The sequence below is a fragment of the Rhinoderma darwinii genome, chromosome 2, assembly GCF_050947455.1.
Source record: "Rhinoderma darwinii isolate aRhiDar2 chromosome 2, aRhiDar2.hap1, whole genome shotgun sequence".
Classification (NCBI taxonomy): Eukaryota; Metazoa; Chordata; class Amphibia; order Anura; family Rhinodermatidae; genus Rhinoderma; species Rhinoderma darwinii.
In genome coordinates, this window is record NC_134688.1 from 467920113 (window position 1) to 467947775 (window position 27663).

General features: G+C 48.9%; 1 protein-coding gene across 4 annotated transcripts in view; it reads right to left on the reverse strand.

The window, feature by feature from the left end:
• Positions 1-19798, reverse strand: part of PRDM15 (PR/SET domain 15) — a 55556-nt gene extending 35758 nt beyond the window's left edge. For 2 of the 4 annotated variants that reach the window (XM_075854631.1, XM_075854629.1), the window contains exons 1-10: positions 19716-19798; positions 18649-18694; positions 18244-18337; positions 13828-13981; positions 11433-11685; positions 10895-11020; positions 9804-9902; positions 7221-7448; positions 6737-6908; positions 57-238 (exon numbers count right to left, since the gene is read on the reverse strand). In XM_075854631.1, coding sequence (XP_075710746.1) covers positions 57-238; positions 6737-6908; positions 7221-7448; positions 9804-9902; positions 10895-11020; positions 11433-11685; positions 13828-13981; positions 18244-18337; positions 18649-18685 — 1345 coding nt within the window. In that variant the 5' untranslated portion in view covers positions 18686-18694; positions 19716-19798. The remainder of the gene's footprint in view (positions 1-56; positions 239-6736; positions 6909-7220; positions 7449-9803; positions 9903-10894; positions 11021-11432; positions 11686-13827; positions 13982-18243; positions 18338-18648; positions 18695-19715) is intronic. The other 2 variants (XM_075854630.1, XM_075854632.1) reach the window with 2 other exon arrangements.
• Between the last annotated feature and the right edge of the window lie 7865 nt (positions 19799-27663).

A 27663-nucleotide genomic window follows, 5' to 3' on the forward strand; every position in this document is an offset into this window, starting at 1 on the left:
CTATGTTGAGTTCTGTCAATGTAAACTATAAAGTGGTTCATTTCATGTCCTCTTACCGTGCGATCGGACGTGCCGGCTCAGGTTGCTGCTGTTTCGGAAAACCTTGCTGCAAATGTTGCACTGAAAGACGCGCTTGTGATCTCCGAGCTGACGCACAAACTTTCTTCTCATACCGTGCCGGGATCCTGACAGCAGCATCCCCCTCTTCATGTTACTGTTTCCCTGGTGAAAAGCAAACCTGCAGGGGACACATAAATAAAGGTATACATTAATCTGACATTCATCTGCACAACATTTACACTGGAAATCCACGGCCACGTTGGGACGCAATGAAGTTAAGGTCAAAGTGTGGGAAAGAAAGTTACCAAAGACCTCATTTGAATACGCAAAAATTCCCACATAGTGGAGCGGAAATTACAAGTTACAGTAATGCTGCGATTTGCCACGTAATAGCGTGGAGCGGACATCTCCTCTATACTACACCACACAGGAGAGCTGACAGCTCCTCTATACTACACCACACAGGAGAACTGACAGCTCCTCTATACTACACCACACAGGAGAACTGACAGATCCTCTATACTACACCACACAGGAGAGCTGACAGATCCTCTATACTACACCACACAGGAGAGCTGACAGATCCTCTATACTACACCACACAGGAGAACTGACAGCTCCTCTATACTACACCACACAGGAGAACTGACAGCTCCTCTATACTACACCACACAGGAGAACTGACAGATCCTCTATACTACACCACACAGGAGAACGGACAGCTCCTCTATACTACACCACACAGGAGAGCTGACAGATCCTCTACACTACACCACACAGGAGAGCTGACAGATCCTCTACACTACACCACACAGGAGAACTGACAGATCCTCTATACTACACCACACAGGAGAACTGACAGATCCTCTATACTACACCACACAGGAGAACGGACAGCTCCTCTATACTACACCACACAGGAGAGCTGACAGATCCTCTACACTACACCACACAGGAGAGCTGACAGATCCTCTATACTACACCACACCACACAGGAGAGCTGACAGATCCTCTATTCTACACCACACAGAGCTGACAGATCCTCTATACTACACCACACAGGAGAGCTGACAGATCCTCTATTCTACACCACACAGGAGAGCTGACAGCTCCTCTATACTACACCACACAGGAGAGCTGACAGATCCTCTATACTACACCACACAGGAGAACTGACAGCTCCTCTATACTACACCACACAGGAGAACGGACAGCTCCTCTATACTACACCACACAGGAGAGCTGACAGATCCTCTATACTACACCACACAGGAGAACTGACAGATCCTCTATACTACACCACACAGGAGAGCTGACAGATCCTCTATACTACACCACACAGGAGAGCTGACATCTCCTCTATACTACACCACACAGGAGAGCTGACATCTCCTCTATACTACACCACACAGGAGAGCTGACCGCTCCTCTATACTACACCACACAGGAGAACCGACAGCTCCTCTATACTACACCACACAGGAGAGCTGACAGATCCTCTATACTACACCACACAGGAGAGCTGACAGATACTCTATACTACACCACACAGGAGAGCTGACAGATCCTCTATACTACACCACACAGGAGAGCTGACAGATACTCTATACTACACCACACAGGAGAGCTGACAGATCCTCTATACTACTCCACACAGGAGAGCTGACAGCTCCTCTATACTACACCACACAGGAGAGCTGACAGCTCCTCTATACTACACCACACAGGGGAGCTGACAGATCCTCTATACTACACCACACAGGAGAACTGACATATCCTCTATACTACACCACACAGGAGAGCTGACAGCTCCTCTATACTACACCACACAGGGGAGCTGACAGATCCTCTATACTACACCACACAGGAGAGCTGACAGCTCCTCTATACTACACCACACAGGAGAACTGACAGATCCTCTATACTACACCACACAGGAGAACTGACATCTCCTCTATACTACACCACACAGGAGAGCTGACAGCTCCTCTATACTACACCACACAGGAGAGCTGACAGATCCTCTATACTACACCACACAGGGGAGCTGACAGATCCTCTATACTACACCACACAGGAGAGCTGACAGATCCTTTATACTACACCACACAGGAGAGCTGACAGATCCTCTATACTACACCACACAGGAGAGCTGACAGATCCTCTATACTACACCACACAGGAGAGCTGACAGATCCTCTATACTACACCACACAGGAGAACGGACAGCTCCTCTATACTACACCACACAGGAGAGCTGACAGATCCTCTACACTACACCACACAGGAGAGCTGACAGATCCTCTATACTACACCACACCACACAGGAGAGCTGACAGATCCTCTATTCTACACCACACAGAGCTGACAGATCCTCTATACTACACCACACAGGAGAGCTGACAGATCCTCTATTCTACACCACACAGGAGAGCTGACAGCTCCTCTATACTACACCACACAGGAGAGCTGACAGATCCTCTATACTACACCACACAGGAGAACTGACAGCTCCTCTATACTACACCACACAGGAGAACGGACAGCTCCTCTATACTACACCACACAGGAGAGCTGACAGCTCCTCTATACTACACCACACAGGAGAACTGACAGATCCTCTATACTACACCACACAGGAGAGCTGACAGATCCTCTATACTACACCACACAGGAGAGCTGACATCATCTCTATACTACACCACACAGGAGAGCTGACATCTCCTCTATACTACACCACACAGGAGAGCTGACATCTCCTCTATACTACACCACACAGGAGAGCTGACCGCTCCTCTATACTACACCACACAGGAGAACCGACAGCTCCTCTATACTACACCACACAGGAGAGCTGACAGATCCTCTATACTACACCACACAGGAGAGCTGACAGATACTCTATACTACACCACACAGGAGAGCTGACAGATCCTCTATACTACACCACACAGGAGAGCTGACAGATACTCTATACTACACCACACAGGAGAGATGACAGATACTCTATACTACACCACACAGGAGAGCTGACAGATCCTCTATACTACTCCACACAGGAGAGCTGACAGCTCCTCTATACTACACCACACAGGAGAGCTGACAGCTCCTCTATACTACACCACACAGGGGAGCTGACAGATCCTCTATACTACACCACACAGGAGAACTGACATATCCTCTATACTACACCACACAGGAGAGCTGACAGCTCCTCTATACTACACCACACAGGGGAGCTGACAGATCCTCTATACTACACCACACAGGAGAGCTGCCAGCTCCTCTATACTACACCACACAGGAGAACTGACAGATCCTCTATACTACACCACACAGGAGAACTGACAGCTCCTCTATACTACACCACACAAGAGAGCTGACAGATCCTCTATACTACACCACACAGGAGAACTGACACCTCCTCTATACTACACCACACAGGAGAGCTGACATCTCCTCTATACTACACCACACAGGAGAGCTGACAGCTCCTCTATACTACACCACACAGGAGAGCTGACAGCTCCTCTATACTACACCACACAGGAGAGCTGACAGATCCTTTATACTACACCACACAGGAGAGCTGACAGATCCTCTATACTACACCACACAGGAGAGCTGACAGATCCTCTATACTACACCACACAGGAGAGCTGACAGATCCTCTATACTACACCACACAGGAGAGCTGACAGATCCTCTATACTACACCACACAGGAGAGCTGACACCTCCTCTATACTACACCACACAGGAGAGCTGACAGATCCTCTATACTACACCACACAGGAGAGCTGACAGATCCTCTATACTACACCACACAGGAGAGCTGACACCTCCTCTATACTACACCACACAGGAGAGCTGACAGATCCTCTATACTACACCACACAGGAGAACTGACAGCTCCTCTATACTACACCACACAGGAGAGCCGACAGATCCTCTATACTACACCACACAGGAGAGCCGACAGATCCTCTATACTACACCACACAGGAGAACTGACAGCTCCTCTATACTACACCACACAGGAGAACCGACAGCTCCTCTATACTACACCACACAGGAGAGCCGACCGATCCTCTATACTACACCACACAGGAGAGCCGACAGATCCTCTATACTACACCACACAGGAGAACTGACAGATCCTCTATACTACACCACACAGGAGAGCTGACAGATCCTCTATACTACACCACACAGGAGAACTGACCGCTCCTCTATACTACACCACACAGGAGAGCTGACAGCTCCTCTACACTACACCACACAGGAGAGCTGACAGCTCCTCTATACTACACCACACAGGAGAGCTGACACCTCCTCTATACTACACCACACAGGAGCACTGACAGCTCCTCTATACTACACCACACAGGAGAGCTGACATATCCTCTATACTACACAACACAGGAGATCTGACAGATCCTCTATACTACACCACACAGGAGAGCTGACAGATCCTCTATACTACACCACACAGGCGAGCTGACAGATCCTCTATACTACACCACACAGGAGAGCTGACAGATCCTCTATACTACACCACACAGGAGAGCTGACACCTCCTCTATACTACACCACACAGGAGCACTGACAGCTCCTCTATACTACACCACACAGGAGAGCTGACATATCCTCTATACTACACAACACAGGAGATCTGACAGATCCTCTATACTACACCACACAGGAGAGCTGACAGATCCTCTATACTACACCACACAGGCGAGCTGACATCTCCTCTATACTACACCACACAGGAGAGCTGACAGCTCCTCTATACTACACCACACAGGAGAGCTGACAGCTCCTCTATACTACACCACACAGGAGAGCTGACAGATCCTTTATACTACACCACACAGGAGAGCTGACAGATCCTCTATACTACACCACACAGGAGAGCTGACAGATCCTCTATACTACACCACACAGGAGAGCTGACAGATCCTCTATACTACACCACACAGGAGAGCTGACAGATCCTCTATACTACACCACACAGGAGAGCTGACACCTCCTCTATACTACACCACACAGGAGCACTGACAGCTCCTCTATACTACACCACACAGGAGAGCTGACATATCCTCTATACTACACAACACAGGAGATCTGACAGATCCTCTATACTACACCACACAGGAGAGCTGACAGATCCTCTATACTACACCACACAGGCGAGCTGACAGATCCTCTATACTACACCACACAGGAGAGCTGACAGATCCTCTATACTGCACTACACAGGAGAGCTGACAGATCCTCTATACTACACCACACAGGAGAGCTGACAGATCCTCTATACTACACCACACAGGAGAACTAACAGCTCCTCTATACTACACCACACAGGAGAACTAACAGCTCCTCTATACTACACCACACAGGAGAGCTGACAGATCCTCTATACTACACCACACAGGAGAGCTGACAGCTCCTCTATACTACACCACACAGGAGAGCTGACAGCTCCTCTGTACTACACCACACAGGAGAGCTGACAGATCCTCTATACTACACCACACAGGAGAGCTGACAGATCCTCTATACTACACCACACAGGAGAGCAGACAGATCCCCCGCTGTTCTAGGCCTGCATGAGGTTAGAATATGTTCACACTGTGTGTTACCCTGTAAATTTGAAGTATTGTTTTGGAAGTACTCCCATCGCATACGTCAAACGCACCCATAGGCCCCCACTTTGTCCTTTTGGCCTCCACCGAGCCATATATGTCTGGTATACTGCACCGTATTTTTAGTTGCTGGATAGAATAGCATAGTCTACTTCGCTATCCAGATGCATCCAGCAACAAAATGTCTACATTCAACGGATGCATAATAGTCTATGTCTGGCAGATGCCACTGTTTGTCACTATACTCTGTTAAACGTCTATGTTGGGAAGCTCCTGTGACGTAACTGTGTGTGTATATATATATATATATATATATGGAGAGTTATCACTGGAGCTTCCAGATACAGGAGACCACCTTGCCTCCACACTATGACCGCCTTCCCTTACACTTGAGGGATTGTCTTCCGGTGATGTAAGCCAATGGTTATAGAGAGTGTCAGGTCTGTGGGACCCACACAGAAAACCCCACACACCCCCCCCCCCCCCGCACGGCGGCAAGACCTGTATGTCACTGTAGCGGCCCAAGTGAAGCAACGGAGGAGGTTGAAGGAATATTTTTCATGATGTATCCGTTAATCTGATACCATTCTAGACTATGGATGACAGATGCCACTGTTAGGCCTCCATCACAGCCTCCGTTTAACGTTTATGTCAGGAGATTTTACGGGCGTATACATTAAATGAAGGACAAAAACGCAGTGTGAACAGGACCTTACAGTGCGCGGACTCCTAGTAGTCAGACCAGCGCTATGCCATCTGCCTTTATCGAGGGGAAACCCCTTTAAGATGGCAGCTTATAGACGTGCAGCAGTGTTAGAATACAAGCAGATGATATCAGTCACATATCTTCAGTGCTGAGACGCTCCACAAAGTATTCATCATGACCAGCGGGGATTATTTTAGACATCCTGTCAGTCTTCTCATTGAAGAACTCTACAGTAAGCCTCTACCCAGACTGACATGGCTGATAACTGGGAGCAATAGATTGCATTCACCTGCACTGCAAGCTCCCATAAATGTACGTACTTGGAGACGGGTGGTAAATGACGGTTGTTGGCGGTCGGCAGTTTCCCCAACATCAATTCCATGAACTTATCAGAATCGTGCGGCAGAGGAACATCGTCGGGAGGGATCTCCGTGATAATTTCGGACACGCGATCTGATGGGAAGACTGGACTGTACAGAATGGGGTGGTGCGCTGTTAAAAAAGACACATTATACTTCAAAAAAGGGAGTAATAGAATGAAAATGATAAAAACTTAACCAAAAACATATATTCAAGGTCTCTGCTTGCTGTCAGTGAATGGATATCTACTTGTTTACATTCAGAAGTTTGGAGACCTATTAGGTGTCCGGAGACAAACAAGACTGTTTCCATTCACTGACCGCAAGAATAGGCTTTAAACAAAAGTAAAGTATTGAAACACAAAGCATATTGGACAGTTGAAGAACTAGTGATTATACAATGATAACATTTCATTTCAGACCAGTGATGCAATGGATCCCTCACCTGGGGGGCTATCGTCCTCCACGATCACTAATGGAATGTGGCCCTTCACAGCTTTCGATTTGCGGCTCCTCTTCGGCTTCTTTTTCAGCTCTGTCCTGACGGCAGGAGTATTGCAGACCACAGGCTGCTCAGGCGGAGCCGTCACCGCGCCCCCCTCTACATACATGGGATCAATAGCTCCGGAAGGAGAGATCCCTTTTGTTTGCTCCAGGTGACTTAATAAATGTTCTGAAATATTAAGTGTGACAGGGAAATAATATATATATATATTAAAAAGGTTTAACAGGACTATATTAGTGATGGCCTTTCCTTAGGATGATGGGGATTTGACTCCTGGCGACCCTACCGATCAGGTTACTAGCAGGGGCTACAGCGCTCCAGCCAGCGCAGCGTCCTCTTCATTGGATATCGTCGGACATAGCGCCGTACACTGGATAGTGGCTGTGCCTTGTATTGCAGCTAAGTCCCTTTCAAGTGAATAGAGAGCTGCAGTACCAGGCACAGCCACTACCAAATGAATGGCGCTGTGCCTGGTTAGCGAGCACCATGGCACCTTCAGTCAGCTGCCGGGAGTCAGGCCATTAATATGAGGTTGCTGGGTGTCCATCTTAAGGATAGCCTAACCCTAAATCGTAGGTCAGTTTTAACATACATACAATAGGGCTCATATAGGTTTATATGTCGTTTTCATCACTATTTGTGTCGTATATTTATTAGAAGTTATGATTTAGTGACTTTATTTACGTGGTCCAGATGATCTCATTCAGTGATTTAAGGATATGGAGAAGCCCTTTAAAGATAACACAGGTCTATACATGTTGAAAGCTTCTGAAAGAACCGGTGTAACGATTCAATAATCAGATGTAGCAGAGTTTGTCGCCTGGCACCACTCCGTGATTTCACAACGTGTGATCTGTGGTTTTCAGACTGCAGATAATATTTACATGTAGACGTCTGTAGGACAATCCCACCATTAATTTGCAGATCTACGGCCATGTTTCATGTAAAGCTGAGTATGACGTAGGGCTGGGCGATTAATCGAATTAATCCCCACGGAACAAAATGATACAGTGCGGAACAGCAGTTCCGTGGGGAAGCAGAGACTCCTAGTATATAGAGACACCGCCCCGGTTTTGATCACACCCCCCTCCTCCCCCGTAGGTCACACGACCACCCCTTGCGGTTCGCATCACCACCTCCCCCTTGTAGATCGCACCACAGTAGCTCCGACAAGGAGCCGAATCCCAGCCAAAAGATTCAGCAACCTCTGGGCAGGGATTCAGCTCCTAGTGGTGCGACTTACAAGGAAGAAGGGGGGGTGCGATGTACATGTGGGGGTGCCATCTGCAAGAGTGTGGCTTTATCTACATGTGCACTGTGGCACTATATTGGGGGAGGGGCACTATCACTATATGTGGGCACTGTCACTAAATATGGGCACTATGTCACTATCTACATTGGGCACTGCTGTTTTCAGGGATTAGGGCATGTTCACACGGCCGTAAACGCCAGAAAAACGGCCGAAAACTCGGAAGCAGAACGCCTCCAAACATCTGCCCATTGATTTCAATAGGAAAAAACTGCGTTCTGTTTCGATGGGCCGAAAAAGAAGCGCATGTCACTTCTTGGGATGTTTTTGGAGAAGTTTTTCATAGACTCTATAGAAAACAACTCCAAAAACGGCCGCAAAAAACGCAGTGAAAATCGCGAGTGGCTTAAAAAACATCTGAAAATCAGGAGCTGTTTTCCCTTGAAAACCGCTTCGTATTTTCAGACGTTTTTGAGTTTGTGTGTGAACATTGCCTTACAAAAACCCTGACAAATGAAATCCATCCTCTTGTCCAGCGACACACGGACCGTTTTTTCACAGTCCAATCACGGTATTGTGAATCCGGCCTTAAAGGGAACCTGTCACCAGCATTTCACCTATTGAACTTTACATATCCCTCACTGGCCGCTGCTATAAAAAGTTCACCTAAACTCTTCCTCCGACTGTAAATAACGGTCTGCAAACTATTTGCGCCTTTTATCGTAATAATCCGGTATCCCTTTGTGCGCACCCACCAGAAGATGACATCAATGCACAAGTGCGGGATTTTGTGTGCTGAGGGGAGACGAGGAGCTGTCAATCAAGAGTAAGGAGGCGGGGCTAACTCGGAAACACTTGAGGAACGAAGATATGACTTTTCTGCTCATTAGCATACGGCGCGGGAACACTAAAAAACGGAATACTAAAGCTACAGAGCCGACTAAGAAGATAATTATAGGTTATATAGAAATGATTTTTCACCCACTACCACCAGGTATTGTTGGTGTAATAGGTGAAATGCTGGTGACCGGTTCCCTTTAATGACATTTATTAAAACGCCATGGTGGGGCACAGCCTTAGTATGACGGCCCCCCCCCCGGATACTAGTCTTAACCGGGAGCCGAGCTATCCACCTCAATAGAAGATGACAGAGGTGCCGGGCGCTGACGTCCGCTCCGGAGCACCCGTTCATATTAGAGAAGATAGGCAGCGACATCCAGAGAACCTGGGTCAGCGGGACGGGCAGGGTCAGCAGGCCGTGTTCTGGTCTGTACCTGTGAGCAAATTGGTCTCGATGAACGTGGTGTTGCAGACTTTACAGGCCCACTCACAGGTCTCCACGTGAATGATGTCGCTGTTCTCCTGGCAGCTCACTGCGGAGGAGGAAAACGAAAAGAGAATCAGTTCATTCCAGCAGATACTCACAGGTACAGTGTATCAGAACACGCTCATAGAAATGTTCCATTGAGAATTGTATAAAGATCACATTGTAACGTCAGAACTTTACAATTATACAGAGACGAGCGGCGGCACAGACACGCTACTTATCTCTTACTTCCCTGACACTGATTGCTTTTGAAGAAAGTTTCTGACTGACTTGTAGTGCTCCCTCTATTTATAAAGAGGTTATTCAGCAGCTGCAGTGTGTATTATCATAGCACCACTCCAGAACCTCAAAATACGTACCTCAGCTGCTGCAGAACCTCATAATACGCACATCAGCTGCTGCAGAACCTCATAATACGCACCTCAGCTGCTGCAGAACCTCATAATACGCACCTCAGCTGCTGCAGAACCTCATACACAGCTCAGCTGCAGCAGAACCTCATAATACGCACCTCAGCTGCTGCAGAACCTCATAATACACACCTCAGCTGCATCATATAAAGTCAATCACAGACAAGGCGGTACCCCTTGCACGTGAAAGAGGTTTTGCAGCGCTGAGGTGTGTATTACAAGGAATAACACACCTGCTATTCTGTTGTTTGTATCCGGACAGTTTGTTACAATGTGTCAGTGCAGGTAAAATGTACAAGTCTGGAGTGCAGATTTGATCTCAGAGGATTGTATAGACTGGATACAATTGTATCAAACCTCCAGCTGTGAGAAGTACTAGGTCTGTGCTGATTTTCAGCCTCTAGATGTAAACAAGAATGTTTCCATCCACTGACACCAAGCAGAGATCTTGATAATGTCAAGGAATTAGCAAGTTGCAGAACTTTTTATTACACAATAATTTGGCTCTAGTTACATGAAAACTAATAGTGTGCGGCATCCATGAAAGCTAGCAAGAGAGCGCTGACCGCACAAGGGGGAGAACTTCATTGATTGAATCACAGATTTATCGTACAGATACGTAATCTACCTGAAGTGAACGCTGCCGGGGGACGGATAATTTTCATCTTTTTGGAGGTCATCGAGGCAAGTTGATTGGATTTTGAAGAGGTCGGGTTAACTTCTTTCTCCGGTTCAGATGCCATAAATTCCACCTCTACAGGGAATAAAGAGAAACACTGAAGAAATCAACATGGTCTCATATTTCAGACAGCAGAGCCGAGTTTGTCGTCGCTTTTTGTCTCCATAATTCCAATGGACTTGACCCCAAAGAGTCACGCGGTCACCTCTCCATTCATTCTCCACCTGCATGTGTAAACTGGCTTAAGCGGGGGTCAAGAGATCCCCTCTCTACCTACATGTGGGGGTTCCAGAAGTGGGACCCCCACCTACCAGACACAATATCACATATCCGGTGTCTAGGGTGGGAGACCGCTTTAAAATTATCAACTCTGAAACATCTGTATTGTTTTTCACTTTATCCGCAAGATCCTTACTCCCCCATAACAAGAACAATCAAACGGTCCCTGCTTGAAGTGGACCCCATTCAGGACCGGATATTACATTACCATTGTGAGATGGCATCGGAGGTTTCAACAAAGGCTTCTCCATCTTCCTCGCATAGAAAGCTGCGTACCACACCCGTAGCTCGGTGCCAGCTGCTATATCCCGAGAGGTGGTGAAGTAGATGTCGTTGCCATGCTGGAACGCCGTCAGGTTCTGATGGGTGAAATCTGTAGCCGGCCTGACCAGCATCATCCAGTTACATTCATCCTCACTGGAGGTGTCAAACAAGACCACCAGCCCGTCCTTCTCGAACACCTGAAGATAAGAAAAAGACAATTCCAGCAGCCTGTAGTTGCTCGTTTCCCGCCTGCAGGATCTCTGTAAATATTCAGAAGTCTCCTGTCCTAAAAAAAAGTCAGTCAGCAGGAATACAGGAAAAATAAGAGGAAAGTGGGAGGAGGGGGATGCAGCTGCAGCTTCTCTCTCTCAGTGTTACTGAGACTGTGAGAGGAGAGGGGGAGACATCTTATTGGTTCAGAGTGATCTGCACAGATATATATAGGCAGCTGGAAACTACTGGGGGCCAATATCACACCAGGAAGAGCCTGCCCACTCAGAAAGCACGCAACGGATAGGAATATATTTAAAGGAGCCGCGCAGGGGGATGGCGAATGACCCAAAATCTACTGGTTACACACAACTGGGCAGATTTACCCATAGTGTGTAAGTTTTAGGGCTTATTCAGACGAACGTGATATACGTCCGCGCAGCGCGCGTGATTTTCACGCGTCTCGCACAGACCTATATTAGTCTATGGGGCCGTGCAGACAAGCCGTGATTTTTGCGCAGAGTGACTCCGCTGCGTAAAACTCACGACATGTCCGTTCTTTGTGCGTATTTCGCGCATCACGCACCCATTGAAGTCAATGGGTGCGTAAAAATCACGCGCAGGACACGGAAGCACTTCCGTGGGACGCGTGTGATTCGCGCAACAGCAGTCAAAAGTGTGAATGAAAACAAAAAAGCGCCATGTGCTTTTCTGTTTACAAACATACAGAGTGTCATAATGATGGCGGCCACGCGAAAATCACGCAGCCACGCATCATATGGAGATGACACACGGAGCTGTTAAGTGCCTTTTGCGCGCGCAAAACGCACACGCTCGTGTGAATCCGGCCTTAGACAGTGTAAACATAGACCAGGCAGTCAGAAGAAGCGCCAAATTGATCAAAGTGGCGCACACTGTATGATAAATTTGGCGCATCTTGCGAGACATGTTAGATGCTTTTCTGTTCCCTGGTTGGCCTATTTCACGTGCAATTTGAAACCACTTAAACTACTTTCTTTTGGCGCATTTCATAAATAGATCTAATGCAACATTATGTGCCACATTTTGGCGCCTTTCACAACAAGGTCTGGGTGCAATCACATTGGTAAATCTTCCCCAATGGGTTTCATTTCTCAAAACGGTCAAAAAGTAAAAACGGGCCTTGTTTTCCACAGCAACCAACCAGAGCACAGCTTTTATTTCTTAAACTGCTCTGGGAAAATGAAAGTAGAGCTCTGATTGGTTGCTAGGGGTAACAAAGACCGTTCTACTTTTAGAGAGTTTTGATAAATGAGACCTAGTGAGCCCCCTTTAGGCCAGGGCTACACTGCGACTTTGGCGGAGACACTGGTCGCACGGCAAAATATTACTTCGTCCCTTTGCATGCATCGAACGTAATTAAAGTCAATGTGGCCACGTTGCGACCCGCAAATTGCCACGGCCGCATTCTGACAGTAGCAAGAAATCTAAACCATGCTGGATTTTTTGCGACTGTCGGGTCGCAACACGGTACACTTAATTAAGGCCTCATGGCCTGGACGGCCATGGAGTATCATCTGCGGGCCGTCCGCAATCACAGACCGTGCACACAGAAGATGTACATTTATTTCAATGGGATCAGACTGCAATTGCAGACCGTAAAATTACTTGTCATGAGTTTACGGTACGCGATTGCGCCCCCCACACGGTCTGTGTAAACCACGGTTGTGCGCATAGACCCATAGAAAAAAAAATGGATCCGCAATTCATCTGCGTTTTTGCGGATGTATTGCAGACGCAAAAACACGTTCGTGTGCATGAGGCCTGAGCGTGTTGTACAGAGGGGCACACAGCGATCTTTGTCCAAACGACCTGTGCCGCGGCCACAGTGAAGCCCTAGCCTTATCAAAATGGCCTAATAGAGAAACTGGCCTTGTTGTCCATAGCAACCAATCAGAACTCAGCTTTCATTTTTCCAGAGCAGTTTGAGAAATGAAAGCTGAGCTCTGATTGGTTGATATGGACAACAAGGCCAGTTTTTCAATTAGATAATTTTGAGAGGCCCAACATTTTGGTAACAGGGGCCTTAGGGGGGATTGGGATTATTTTTATTTTATTGTAATAGGAACTTGTCATAAAATAAGATTTACCCTGAGTGGAAAGACGGGATCTTTGTCTAGTTTTTCAGCTTTCTTACATTCAAATGGGCCAAACTGAGTGCGCTTGACAAGTGGGGTGACAGCGAACACCCCCTCAGTGCCATCTCCTATGTATTTGATCTCCAGATTGGTGGGGAGTGATGACCTGAAGATAGAGGAGTCATTAGAAAACATATTTTTGGGCGAGTTGAGTTAGGCTACGTTCACACAGGGTGGATATGTTGCGTAAAAGCACACAGCGTATCCGCCCTGGCGGCTGCAGAGAATTCTGGCCGAAAAACCGCACCAAATTGTGGTGCAGTTTTTTGGCCGGAATGTCTGCTGCGGAAAACTGCATGTTAAGAAAAAAAAAAAACACATATTTACCATCTGACGTCCTGCAGCCCGGCCTCCTGGGGTGACGTTTAATCCCGCGGGACACCTACAGCCTGCGATTGGCTGCAGCGGTCACATGGGATGAAACGTCATTTTCCGCAACGAAGTCTGTGGAGTAAAATCTGTAGTATTTACGCTACGTGTGAATTGACCCTTATCGTTTTTAACGGCACCATTTATTGTACCATAGAATATACTGAAAACCTAAAAATTCTCTGTGGAGTGAAATAAAATAAAAAAACAGCAATTTTTCCATTATTGTTTGGGTTTCGTGTGGTAGAAACATTAACTTTATTCTAGTAAAAAAGTTAAAAATATTTGTTTCATGATTTCGCCATATTCAGAGAGGTAGAACTATTTTATTCCACTCAATGGAGCGGTGGAGGGCTTGTTTTTTGCAGGGCGAGTGGACGTTTTTATTGGTACTATTTTGGCCTACGTACACTTTTTTTATTCCATTTCTTCTGGGAGCGGTTAAGTTATGAGCAATTTTATATTTATGCAAATTAGCTTTTCAACGGACAACTGGGCGTGTTTTCTCGTTTTACCAACTGGGCGTGTATTGTGTTTTTACCAACTGGGCGCTGTGAATAGAAGTGTATGACGCTGACAAATCAGCGTCATGCACTTCTCAACGCTCCCACCCAGCTTCTTTCACAGCAGACACAGCGTGACGTCACCCACAGGTCCTTCAACCTTGGCGTCGGACAGAGAAGATACATGGGCTCCAGCCATCCGAGAAGGTAATATGCTCGTCTCTAGTGTGTTTACTATGCTTACCTGCACATGGTGATGCTGCTGCAGATTCAACTTTACTCTCTCGGACAGCTGTATACACTTCTCTGTCCGACGCCAAGGTTGAAGGACCTGTGGGTGACGTCACGCTGTGTGTCTGCAGTGACAGAAGCTGGGTGGGAATGATGAGGTCACCCACAGGTCCTTCAACCTTGGCGTCGGACAGAGAAGATACATGAGAGTAAAGTTGAACACGCCCAGTTGTCCATTGAAAAGCTCATTTGCATAAATATAAAATTGCTCATAACTTGGGCAAAAAAGATCGTTTTTCAAAAAAAAAAAACTTTGCTGTTATCTACATTGCAGTGCCGGTCACATTCAATAGGAGATGGGGATTTGATAATCTGGTGACAGAGCCTCTTTAAGTCCTTATTCACACGACAGGGTCCCGACCGAGTCCGAGTGTCGGCCGATAAAATCGGCCGTTTTTCCCGGCCGGTTTGCATCCGTTTTGGGCAAATCTGGACAGTGACATCAGGGGCAACTTCTGAAGGGGAATCCCCATGTTGCCGGTGATTCCACTTCAGGAAAAGCCCCTGTCGTCGGTGTCCATTTATGGACACTGAACGTTACTGGCTTCGCCTGGTGTGGAATCCCCGGTCACAGAGTTTTCGGGGATTCCGCTTCAGGAGTTTCCCCTGATGTCACTGTCCATATATGGACAGAGACATCAAGCGCTCTGTCCAGGAGCGGAATCCCCGAACACACAGGGATTCCGCTCCTTCAGGGAGCTAAAGTGGGGCTAGCACATAGCAGAGCAGGGAGACACCTCCCAGCTCTGCTATAGTGGCGTCGCTACAGCAGTAGCAGCAGCTGCTAGCGGCGTCATCGGCCATGGGAGGGGTCGCTGGGCCAGGGCGCTTCTAAAACAAGCAGGGGAAGGGAGCCAGTGCAGTGCTCCCTTCCACCTGCTGTACACCCGGGCCCTGCCACACAGTACCCCTGTATACAGCACCTCCACATTGTAGAATCTTACCTCCAGCGTACAGCCATTAGTTCGAATGGCATCAACTCCTCCTCCTCACATGAACTCTGCGCTGTGCGGAGGGAGCGAGCGACGGAATACATGGCCATCACTCGGGACACATTCCAGCGATGGCCGTGTATTACCCGGCCCCATAGACTTCTGGGTGAACGGCCGAAAATAGGGCATGTCCCATTTTTTGACGGCCAGTTTTCCCGGCCCGTCAAAAAAATCGGTCGTGTGAATAGCCCCATTAGGGGTCTATTGTTCCTAATGCAGCCGGGTGACAGCAGTTTTATGAATGGCCGTGTGAATAAGGGCTAACAGACCTGGCGATACAATTAGGTTTATTTAATTTTTTTTTATTTGTTACTTACTTTATGGGGGAAACGGGAAAAGATTTTGTTTTTTTTACATTACTAAAAACGTGTAACTATTTTTTAAACGTACTAAACATTAGGCCCCCAGACAGCCATGACAACTATCGGTACTTCACGGAAAAGGGGGGGGGGGTGAAGTCACAGAGGGGGCTCCCCCCTCTTTCTAAAGACCACCTACATTCTCCCTACCTACTGACTAGAACGCCAAATATCGATAAGGATATGTTCACACGCTTAACAAAAAACGGGTGAAAATTGCGGAGCGGTTTTCAGAGCCTCTGATTTTCAGGCGTTTTTGAAGCTGAAAATGAAGCTTCTTTTAATTTGGAGCTTCTTTTGAGGCGTTTTTCATCGTGTTCAATGGAAAATCCGCTCCAAAAAACGCCTCAAGAAGTGACATGGTACTTATTTCTACGGAGCGTCTTTTTACGCTCCGTTTTTTAAAAAAACCAGCAGCGTAAAAAGACGCCCCGTATGAACTAAACGCTGTTTTTCCCATTGAATTCAATGGGCAGATGTTTGTAGGCGTTCAGCTTCTGTTTTTTCAGGCGTTTTTGAGGCGTAAACGCCCCCGAAATTAGGGGTTAATATAAGGGTATGTGCACACGTAGTGACCAAAAACGTCTGAAAATACAGAGCTGTTTTCAAGGGAAAACAGACCCTGCTTTTCAGACGTTTTTTGAGCAACTCGCATTTTTCGCGGCGTTTTTCACGCCGTTTTCGCGGCGTTTTTTACGTCCGTTTTTGGAGCTGTTTTCATTGGAGTCTGAGAAAACGGCTCCAAAAACGTCCAAAGAAGTGTCCTGCACTTCTTTTGACGAGGCTGTATTTTTACGCGTCGTCGTTTGACAGCTGTCAAACGACGACGCGTAAATGACAGGTCGTCGGCACAGTACGTCGGCAAACCCATTCAAATGAATGGGCAGATGTTTGCCGACGTATTGTAGCCCTATTTTCAGACGTAAAACGAGGCATAATACGCCTCGTTTACGTCTGAAAATAGGTCGTGTGAACCCAGCCTAAGTGTAGGCATTTCTCATAGCAACCAGAATCCAGTCTTCTTTGCAAGACGTATCTGACTGGTTGCTAGGGGTAACTGCTCTACCTTATAAAAGTAGCACGGATTGGAGGGCAGCAGCTGAATGCGCCAAAGCCCACAGACCAGAGGAGCATTGGAATGGGGTTTAGGCGAGTCCCGGTACGTATTTTATTAGGCGCTGTATGGGGCATTATACTGTGTGGGGCAGCTATGAGGGGGCATTATACTGTGTGAGGGCATTATACTGTGTGGGGCAGCTATGGGGGGCATTATACTGTGTGGGGGCAATATACTGTGTGGGGGCATTATACTGTGTGGGGCCATTATACTGTGTGGGGGCATTATACTGTGTGGGGCAGCTATGTGGGGGCATTATACTGTGTGGGGGCAGCTATGTGGGGGCATTATACTGTGTGGGGCCATTATACTGTGTGGGGGCATTATACTGTGTGGGGCAGCTATGTGGGGGCATTATACTGTGTGGGGGCAGCTATGGGGGCATTATACTGCACAGGGGCAGATTATATACACAGCAGGCTCAGGGGAAAAATATTAATTCAATGGCATAGCATGCGAATAGGGGGCGTGGTATGCAAAAAGGGGTGTGACCTAAAAATTATTTATTCATCGCAATCGAGGTTACATGTTCAATTAATCGTGATTTTGCTTTGGGTCATAATCGCCCGGCCGTAGGTCAGAGCATCTATAGGGAATGAACAATGTCCTGAACCCTAGAGCCATATGATTGGCTGAGAGGCACCACATGGCATTAAAAGGGCCACGGCCACGATTGCGAGGTGGCTCTCGGCCAAAGTAAAATCCCGCTGTCTGCAGTAAATGACCAGAATGCTCACCTTGCTCTGCTCAACACAAAGGAGTCCTGGACTGTGACCACCGGGCCGAGCTCCGGACACTCCGAGTCGTGGTACTGGCCACAATCTTCACACCCTGCAAACGAGGAACATGTAACTTCAAGGGTCACACTGGGGTCTCAATTGATTTAGATAAAGACCATGATGCTTTGCAGCAGTAGAAGAAAATCCATTTTTCGGATACAGAGCTCCAAACCTGCTGCAGTTAAATTACAAAATTCTGTCTGCCTGCAGCTGCCACTATATGAAGACATACCACAGCCACTAGGGGGCACTAACTGCATCAGTGTTCAGGAAGCTCCCAGGATTGGAGGGACCGTGTGGGGAACCCCACAAGGAAACGCTTAGCCCGTTTGAAAAAATAAGACAATAGATGAGGACACTTACATATAAACACCGACCCCTCCATTCCTTCTTGTGCCATTGTGCACACCTGGAAAGAGAAGACATGATGATGCTAATGAGTAATCAACTGACCGAAGGAAGTAGCTGTCTGACCGCAACCATTGTCAGCCATATTAGCAGTCATGAGGCGGATTTCCTTGTCACACGGTCACCCAGGCAAACACCCACCCCTCCCTGGAAGCCAATCACAATGCATCATAAAAAAAAACAATTGCAGCAGAGGAGGGGACAGGGTAAACTGCAGCACAGCCCAATTCACAAGAATACCTCTGCTTGCTGGTAGTGAATAAGAGCATTTTTGTTTGCATCCCTAGGCTGAAAACCATCCTGATCTTATACTTCTTACAGCTGAGGGTTTGCTACATTTATAGGACAATTGTCGGAGCGCAAAATCCATCAGCAGCACAAATCTCTCATGTCCTCTCCTGGTTGTTACAATGTATCAGTGCAGGTAAAAAGTATCAGCAGGTTTAGATCCAATAGGAACTACACCTCAGCTGTGAGGAGTATTAGGTCTATGCAGGTTTTCAGTCTTTGGGTTATAATGTTCCAGTTCACTGACAGCAAGCAGAGATCTTGAAAATAGTGCGAAATGCAAGCATAAAGTATATTAGAAAGTTGCAAAACTTCTCAATATTGAAATAAATAAGCGTATAGCGTTTATTATCGTGATATTTAATGGATTATCGTGATATATAGATAATTATGACATTATCAGATATTACCGCCCCAGTATACACGTATATAATATATATTGCCGTAAACTGAAGACATGTATATATCTAGCGGTCGTGGGGGGCTGGGCCCGGGGGTATATGCAGGTGACAGTGTTCCGGGATCGGCCGGCACAGCCGGGTTTTGCCTGTGATCCCGGAGCTGCGGGGAGGCCGCCCCCTCCGGCTGCTGCAACAAAGAACAGGCGGCCTGGCAGCTGGAGCGGGGGGAGCACAGACTCCGGCCTCCATCCGGCTTGCTTCCCCCGTACCCCAGCACATGCACCCCGGCCAGGCTTGCAGCTTTTCCTTTCTTCCGTCATCCCATCCACCCACCTGCTCCCGGTACCTGCTCCGGGGGAACCCGCGGGTAGGTGGGAACAGAATCCGAACTCCGGGTTCCGATCCGTTCCGGAAATCACGCAGGACCGGAAGCAGCACTCTAAGAGCGCAGGGCCTGCCGGGAAGTGTAGTTTTTGCAGCCTATGCGCACCTGGCTCCTTTATCATACAGATAGTAATGAGTGATTAGTTACGAGGAGCACGTGATGAGATGGGATTACATGATAGAAAGGAAATCGGTGATTTAAAAACGTTATTCAGCCTTTATATGGCCCTTAGGAGTTGTCACCCAGCTTTCCATGAGTCCTAAACCACACACGTGGCTAGTTATGCTGGGTGACAACCATTATGGCCTCCATTCTAGCTCCTTCAAGGGTTATCTTTGACACCTGACTAGCACATCCTCTTTTGCAATACTAGGTGATTTAAAGGGGTATTCCAGCCTAAAACGTTTATCCACTGGATCGGTGATAATTGTTAGATCGGTGGGGGCATAGTTGGCAATGTTTGTAATTTTTTTCCAGTGACGCTTAAGGTGTGGTGTCTTTGGTGGGTGTGTTGTATGGGGGCGTGGCTTTCCCGAATTTATGCATACAAATAAGGGCCTGTTCACATCAGCGTTGGCTTTCCGTTCCGTCGGAGGTTTCCGTTTTAACGACGGAATCAATAGCGGAGTCGACTGCGCTATTGATTCCGTCGGAAAAACGAAAACCTGCCGGAATGGTGATGAACGGAAATCATTAGCGATGTTTCCGTCACCATTGATATCAATGGTCACTGAAAAGGAAGCTGTGGTTTCAGTTTGACTTTCTGTTGCGGGGTTCACCCGATGGAACCCCGAAACGGAAAGCCAACGCTGATGTGAACAGGCCCTAAAGTAACAAAAATGTCTGCACTAGTTTGGCTGACGACTACTATGGTGGCCGGTATGTCCCTGGTTATCTGGTTGTTTACAGGCAGGTGATGTCTCACTTTATCAACTGGGCTAGGAGATATGTGCTTTTCCGCTACTGGTAGCCTAAAAACAAGCGAAGATCGTGCCGCACTCAGTGCCCCTTGTAGATGGTGCTCCACACTGTCCCCTGTAGATATTACCACACACACTGCTCCCTGTAGATATTACCACACACACTGCCCCCTGTAGATATTACCACACACACTGCCCCCTGTAGATATTACCACACACACACTGCTCCCTGTGGATATTACCACACACACTGCCCCCTGTAGATATTACCACACACACTGCCCCCTGTAGATATTACCACACACACACTGCTCCCTGTGGATATTACCACACACACTGCCCCCTGTAGATATTACCACACACACTGCCCCCTGTAGATATTACCACACACACTGCCCCCTGTAGATATTACCACATGCTGCTCCCTGTATATAGTGGCACTGTCACGAGGGGTCTGTGGACCCATTGGGCTGTACCGCCTTGGCGGTAAGGCAGCTGACCAACGGAGCAGGTGAGAGTCTATAGGTACCTGTGGCAGCTCAGAAAGCAGCAGGGCAGGCTCAGCTGGGAATAGGTAGCAATCAGGCGAGGTGGGGCAGGTCAGACGTGGAAGCAACACAGCACGACTTTGGCACAGCTCAGTGCTAGACCAGGGATGTATGGATTGCTAGGAACAGGAACTGTAAACAGGTATAGGGACAGGCACTGGAACAGGAAACACACTAGGAGGCCATCACATAGACAAACTAGGGAACACAACAACGCTCAGGCATAGAACTAGGGGGCTGGACCCCTCTTATAGTCCAGGGTACTCACGGGTCACACGCTCGAGCCCGCTCTTAAAGGGGCAGCACCCTACGGATCCGGCTGAGGTGAGTGGACGCGAGCGCTGGCGTCTCCTGAGGAGGAGGCTGGGGCCAGCGCTTGCCGACTCGTGGCTGCGACTGTCGGGGAGGTTGGAGCTGACAGCCCGCAGCCACGGACATTACAGTATCCCCCCTCTTACGCCCCCTCTTCTTGGGACCAGAGCGAGAGAGGAACTTCAGAAGTGTAGGGGCATTGAGATTCTCCTCTGGCTCCCAGGACCTCTCTTCAGGGCCAAACCCCCTCCAATCCACCAAATAAAAAGTCTATCCTCTCACTCTCTTGGTGTCCAAGATCTCCTTGACCTCAAAGATGTCCGAAGGGCCGCTGGAGGCAAACGCAGGGCTTGGAGTCTTGGAATAGCGGTTCAGGATCACTGGTTTTAGAAGGGAGACATGGCAGGAGTTGGGAATCCTGAGGATAGGAGGCAGCCGAAGCTTGTAGGCAACAGGGTTGATCTGCTGCAGGAACTCGAATGGTCCGAGGAACCTGGGGGCAAATTTACATGACGGCACCCTCAGTCGGATATTCCTGGACGACAACCAGACCTTAGTGTCGGGAAGAAACCGAGGAGGCTCTCTGCTCCTTGTGTCAGCCTTTTGTTTCATGCGGTCCACTGCCATCAGGATGGAGGATCGAGTCTGCTGCCAGATCTGCAAAAAGTCTCTAAACGTGGAGTCCGCTGCGGGTACCTCGGAAGTATCAGGCACCGGGAGAGGAATTTGTGAGTGCTGGCCGTAGACAACGCAGAACGGTGTATTCCTAGTAGACTCGCTGGTGTGATTATTGTAGGAGAACTCGCCCATGAGAGCAGCTGCACTCAGTCATCATGCTGCTTGCCGATGAAGTGGCGTAGGTAGTTCTCCAAGATCTGGTTGATCCTCTCAACCTGACTATTAGACTGAGGATGGTAGGCAGAGGAAAAGTCCAACTTCACACCAAGAAGTCCGCAGAGGGCTCTCCAGAACCTCGAAGTAAACTGAACCCCCGATCAGACACAATATCCTGCGGCAAGCCGTGCAGGCGGAACATGTGTTGGATAAATAACTTGGCCAACTAAGGAGCAGAAGAAAGACCGGTCAGAGGAACGAAGTGGGCCATCTTCGAAAATCGGTCCACCACCACCCAGACAGCACTGCATCCAGAAGAGAGTGGCAGGTCCGTGATGAAGTCCATAGCTATATGCTGCCAGGGAGCATTGGGCACAGGCAATGGCTGGAGCAGACCAGCAGGTCTGGAGTGGGTGGCCTTGTTGGCTGCACATACAGCACAGGAAGAAACGAAGTCCACAATATCCTTGGGCAGTGTAGGCCACCAGAAATGACCAGCAATCAAATCCCGGGTCTTACATAACCCTGCGTGACCTGCCAATCTACAGGAGTGTCCCCAGCGGAGGATTCTTCCACGATCAGCCAGGCGCACAAAAGTCCTCCCTGGAGGAATGTCCCCAATTTCAAGGGGATTGACCGAGACAATGCAAGATGGATCAATAATGTTCTGTGGACTCTCTATGGTGTCTTCTGTCTCGAAAGACCTGGACAAGGCATCGGCCCTCACATTCTTGTCGGCCGGGCGATAATGAAGCTCAAACTGGAACCTTGCAAAGAACAGTGACCACCTGGCCTAATGAGGGTTCAGCCATTGGGTCGTCTGGAGGTAGGTCAGATTCTTGTGGTCTGTAAAAATCAAGATCGGATGAGCTGCGCCCTCTAGTAGATGTCTCCACTCCTCCAGAGCCAATTTGATGGCCAGTAACTCCCGATCCCCAATCAAGTAGTTGCGTTCTGCGGAAGAGAAGAGCTTGGAAACGTATCCACATACCCTTGACTTGCCCTTGGGACCTCTCTGGAACAGGAGTGCACCAACACCGACAGAGGATGCGTCCACCTCCAACGAGAACTGCAGAGAGACATCCAGATGATGGAGGATAGAGGCTGACGTGAAGGCACTCTTCAGGCTATTGAATGCAGACTCTGCCTCGGGTGTCCACACCTTGGCGTTCATACCCTTCTTAGTAAGGTTAGAGATAGGAGAAGTTAGTGAGAAGTTCGGAATAAACTGCCTGTAAAAATTAGCAAATCCCAAAAAGCGCTGTATGGCCCTCAAGCCTTGAGGGTGTGGCCATTGCAGGACAGACTTTACCTTTTCAGGATCCATCTCGAGACGATGTAGCCCAGGAAGGGTAGAGCATCCTTGTCAAATACGCACTTCTCCAACTTAGCGTACAGACGATTCTCCCTTAACCGTAGCAGAACCTGACGTACATGTCTCTGGTGCGTCATAGGATCTGGGGAGAAAATCAAGATATCATCAAGGTAGACTACAACACAAACATAGAGGAGGTCACGGAAAATGTCATTCACAAACTCCTGGAAAACCGCGGGAGCATTACACAGGCCGAAGGGCATTACTAGATATTCATAGTGTCCATCACGGGTGTTAAATGCAGTCTTCCATTCACCCTGGTGAATCCGGACTAGGTTGTAAGCCCCACGCAGGTCTAGTTTAGAAAAAAAATTTGCACCACGTATACGATCAAAAGTTCGGAGATAAGTGGCAACGGATATTTATTCTTCACCGTGATCTGGTTGAGACCACGGTAGTCGATGCAAGGACAAAGAGAGCCATCTTTCTTTTTGACGAAGAAGAACCTGGCTCCTGCCGGGGAGGAAGACTTTTGTATGAAGCCTCTTTCTAAGTTCTCTTTCACATAGGAGGACATGGACAGAGTCTCTGGCAAGGAGAGAGGATCTACCCTACCACGGGGAAGGGATGCACCAGGAATCAGTTCAATAAGGCAGTCATACGCCCGATGTGGCGACAATGTCTCCGCCTCCCTCTTGCTGAAGACATCCGAAAAGGCAGCATAATGACCTGGAAATCCTGTCAATGACCGAGGCAGCGAAGGCTGAGCCGAACTAATCCGCACCAGGCATCAACCTTGAAACTAAGGGCCCCACTGGAGAACCTGTCCAGAACTGGGGCATGCAGTCGGAGCCAAGGCAGGCCCAGCAAAACAGGGTTAACAGCTTTGGGCAGGACATAGAATGACAAGTTCAGAGTAAAGGGCTCCCACTTGGAGCCTCAGTGGCTTGGTCACAGCTATAACTGGGTCTGCCAGAGGTTGTCCATTCACTGAGGCAACTGTCAACGGGCTCTCCAGAGGGGTGGTGGGCAATTGCAGAAGGTCCACCAGATCTCTGCGGATGAAATTAGCAGCGGATTCAGAGTCCAGATACGCAGAGACCTGATGCGTTTTCTCGTCGGACACTATGGTCACAGGTATGGACAATTTAGACGGAAGTCCATCTTTACCCAAGGTCGTCACTCCAAGCAACCCTAGGTTTTGGGATCTTTGGGGGCACAGGCGCACAAGATGGCCATCGAGACCGCAATAAGGACAGAGTCCAGATGTGCGTCTGCGTTGTCTCTCTTGGGTAGATAACTTACACTGGTCCGTTATTACCGACTTCTTAGGAGGATCGACATCTGAGGACAGCCGGGGTTGCTGCAAAGTAGGGACCAGACTAGGAAGGGCTCTCTCCCGTTGAACCTCTTGGAGGCGTTCACGGATCCGTATATCAATCCGGGCAAACAGAAGGATGAGGTCATCCAGGGTAGATGGAAGATCCCGGGCGGCAAGTTCGTCTTTAATTCTGGAAGATAGTCCGTGCCAGAATGCAGCCACCAGGGCCTCATTGTTCCATAACAGCTCTCCCGCCAGGGTGCGGAAGTGGATGGCGTACTCACTCACGGAGATGTCTCCTTGGCGCAGGTTAATCAAAGAAGCTGCTGCAGGTGAGACCCGTCCAGGCTCTTCAAACACCATGCGAAAAGTCTGGAGGAAGGCAGGGAAGTCACAGGTCTCTGGTCCTTGTCTCTCACAGATAGGGTTCGCCCATGCAAGAGCCTCGCCAGTGAGGAGAGAGATGATAAAAGCAACCCTGGCACCATCAGACGAAAATGTCCTAGCATACAGGCTGAAGTGGATCTGACATTGATTAAGAAAATAGGTACTTGCTTCTCCATCATATCGGTCAGGAAGAGGAAAAGAAACACGTGGGTCAATACTGCCAAGAGGTGTAGTCTGAGGATCAACATTGCCATGAGGTGTAGTAGGAGGAACGGCAGCTTGTGCCTCCTGCTGACGTGCAACAATGTTTAACGCTTGGAGGAGTTGGTCCTGCATATTCGCTCGCATCTCCTGTTACGTCGTCATAGTCTTGAATCGACCAGCGGGGTCCATGGCCTGAGAGTACTGTCACGAAGGGTCTGTGGACCCACTGGGCCGTACCGCCTTGGCGGTAAGGCAGCTGGCCAACAGGGAGCAGGTGAGAGTCTATAGGTACCTGTGGCAGCTCAGACAGCAGCAGAGCAGGCTCAGCTGGGACTAGGTAGCAGGCGGACGTCAGGCGAGGTGGAGCAGGTCAGACGTGAAAGCAACACAGCACGACTTTGGCACAGCTCAGTGCTAGACCAGGGATGTATGGATTGCTAGGAACAGGAACTGTAAACAGGTATAGGGACAGGGACTGGACCAGGAAACACACTAGGAGGCCATCACATAGACAAACTAGGGAACACAACAACGCTCAGGCATAGAACTAGGGTCTGGACCCCTCTTATAGTCCAGGGTACTCACGGGTCAAAGTTCATCAACGAGGTCCGGTGTGCGCACTGCCCCTTTAAGAGCGAGCACGAGCGTGCGCGCGCACCCTACGGGATAGGGCTGAGGTGAGTGGACGCGAGCGCTGGCGTCTCCTGAGGAGACGGGCCAGCGCTTGCCGACTCGCGGCTGTCGGGGAGGTTGGAGCTGACAGCCCGCAGCCATGGACATTACAGCCACAAACACTGCTCCCTGTAGATATTACCACACACACACTGCTCCCTGTGGATATTACCACACACTGCTCCCTGTGGATATTACCACACACTGCTCCCTGTAGAAATTACCACACACTGCTCCCTGTGGATATTACCACACATAGCCCCCTGTAGATATCACCACACTGCTCACTGTGGATATCACCACACGCTGCTCCCTGTGAATATCACCACACGCTGCTCCCTGTGGATATCCCCACACGCTGCTCCCTGTGAATATCACCACACGCTGCTCCCTGTGGATATCGCCACACGCTGCTCCCTGTGGATATCGCCACACGCTGCTCCCTGTGGATATCGCCACACGCTGCTCACTGTGGATACCGCCACACGCTGCTCCCTGTGGATACCGCCACACGCTGCTCCCTGTGAATATCGCCACGCTGCTCCCTGTGGATATCGCCACACGCTGCTCCCTGTGGATAACGCTACAAGCTGCTCCCTGTGGATATCGCCACACGCTGCTCCCTGTGGATATCGCCACACGCTGCTCCCTGTGGATATCGCCACACGCTGCTCCCTGTGGATATCGCCACACGCTGCCTCCCTGTGGATATCGTCACACGCTGCCTCCCTGTGGATATCGCCACACGCACTGCTCCCTGTAGATATTACAACACACTGCTCCCTGTATATTACCACACTGCTCCCTGTAGATATTACCACACGCTGCTCCCTGTAGATAGTACCACACACACTGCTCCCTGTAGATATTACCACACACTGCTCCCTGTAGATATTACCACACACTGCTCCCTATAGATATTACCACACACTGCTCCCTGTAGATATTACCACGCGCTGCTCCCTGTAGATATTACCACGCGCTTCTCCCTGTGGATATCGCCACACGCTGCTCCCTGTGGATATCGCCACACGCTGCTCCCTGTGGATATCGCCACACGCTGCTCACTGTGGATATCGCCACACGCTGCTCACTGTGGATACCGCCACACGCTGCTCCCTGTGGATACCGCCACACGCTGCTCCCTGTGAATATCGCCACACGCACTGCTCCCTGTGAATACCGCCACACGCTGCTCCCTGTGAATATCGCCACGCTGCTCCCTGTGGATATCGCCACACGCTGCTCCCTGTGGATATCGCCACACGCTGCTCCCTGTGGATAACTCTACACGCTGCTCCCTGTGGATATCGCCACACGCTGCTCCCTGTGGATATCGCCACACACTGCTCCCTGTGGATATCGCCACACGCTGCTCCCTGT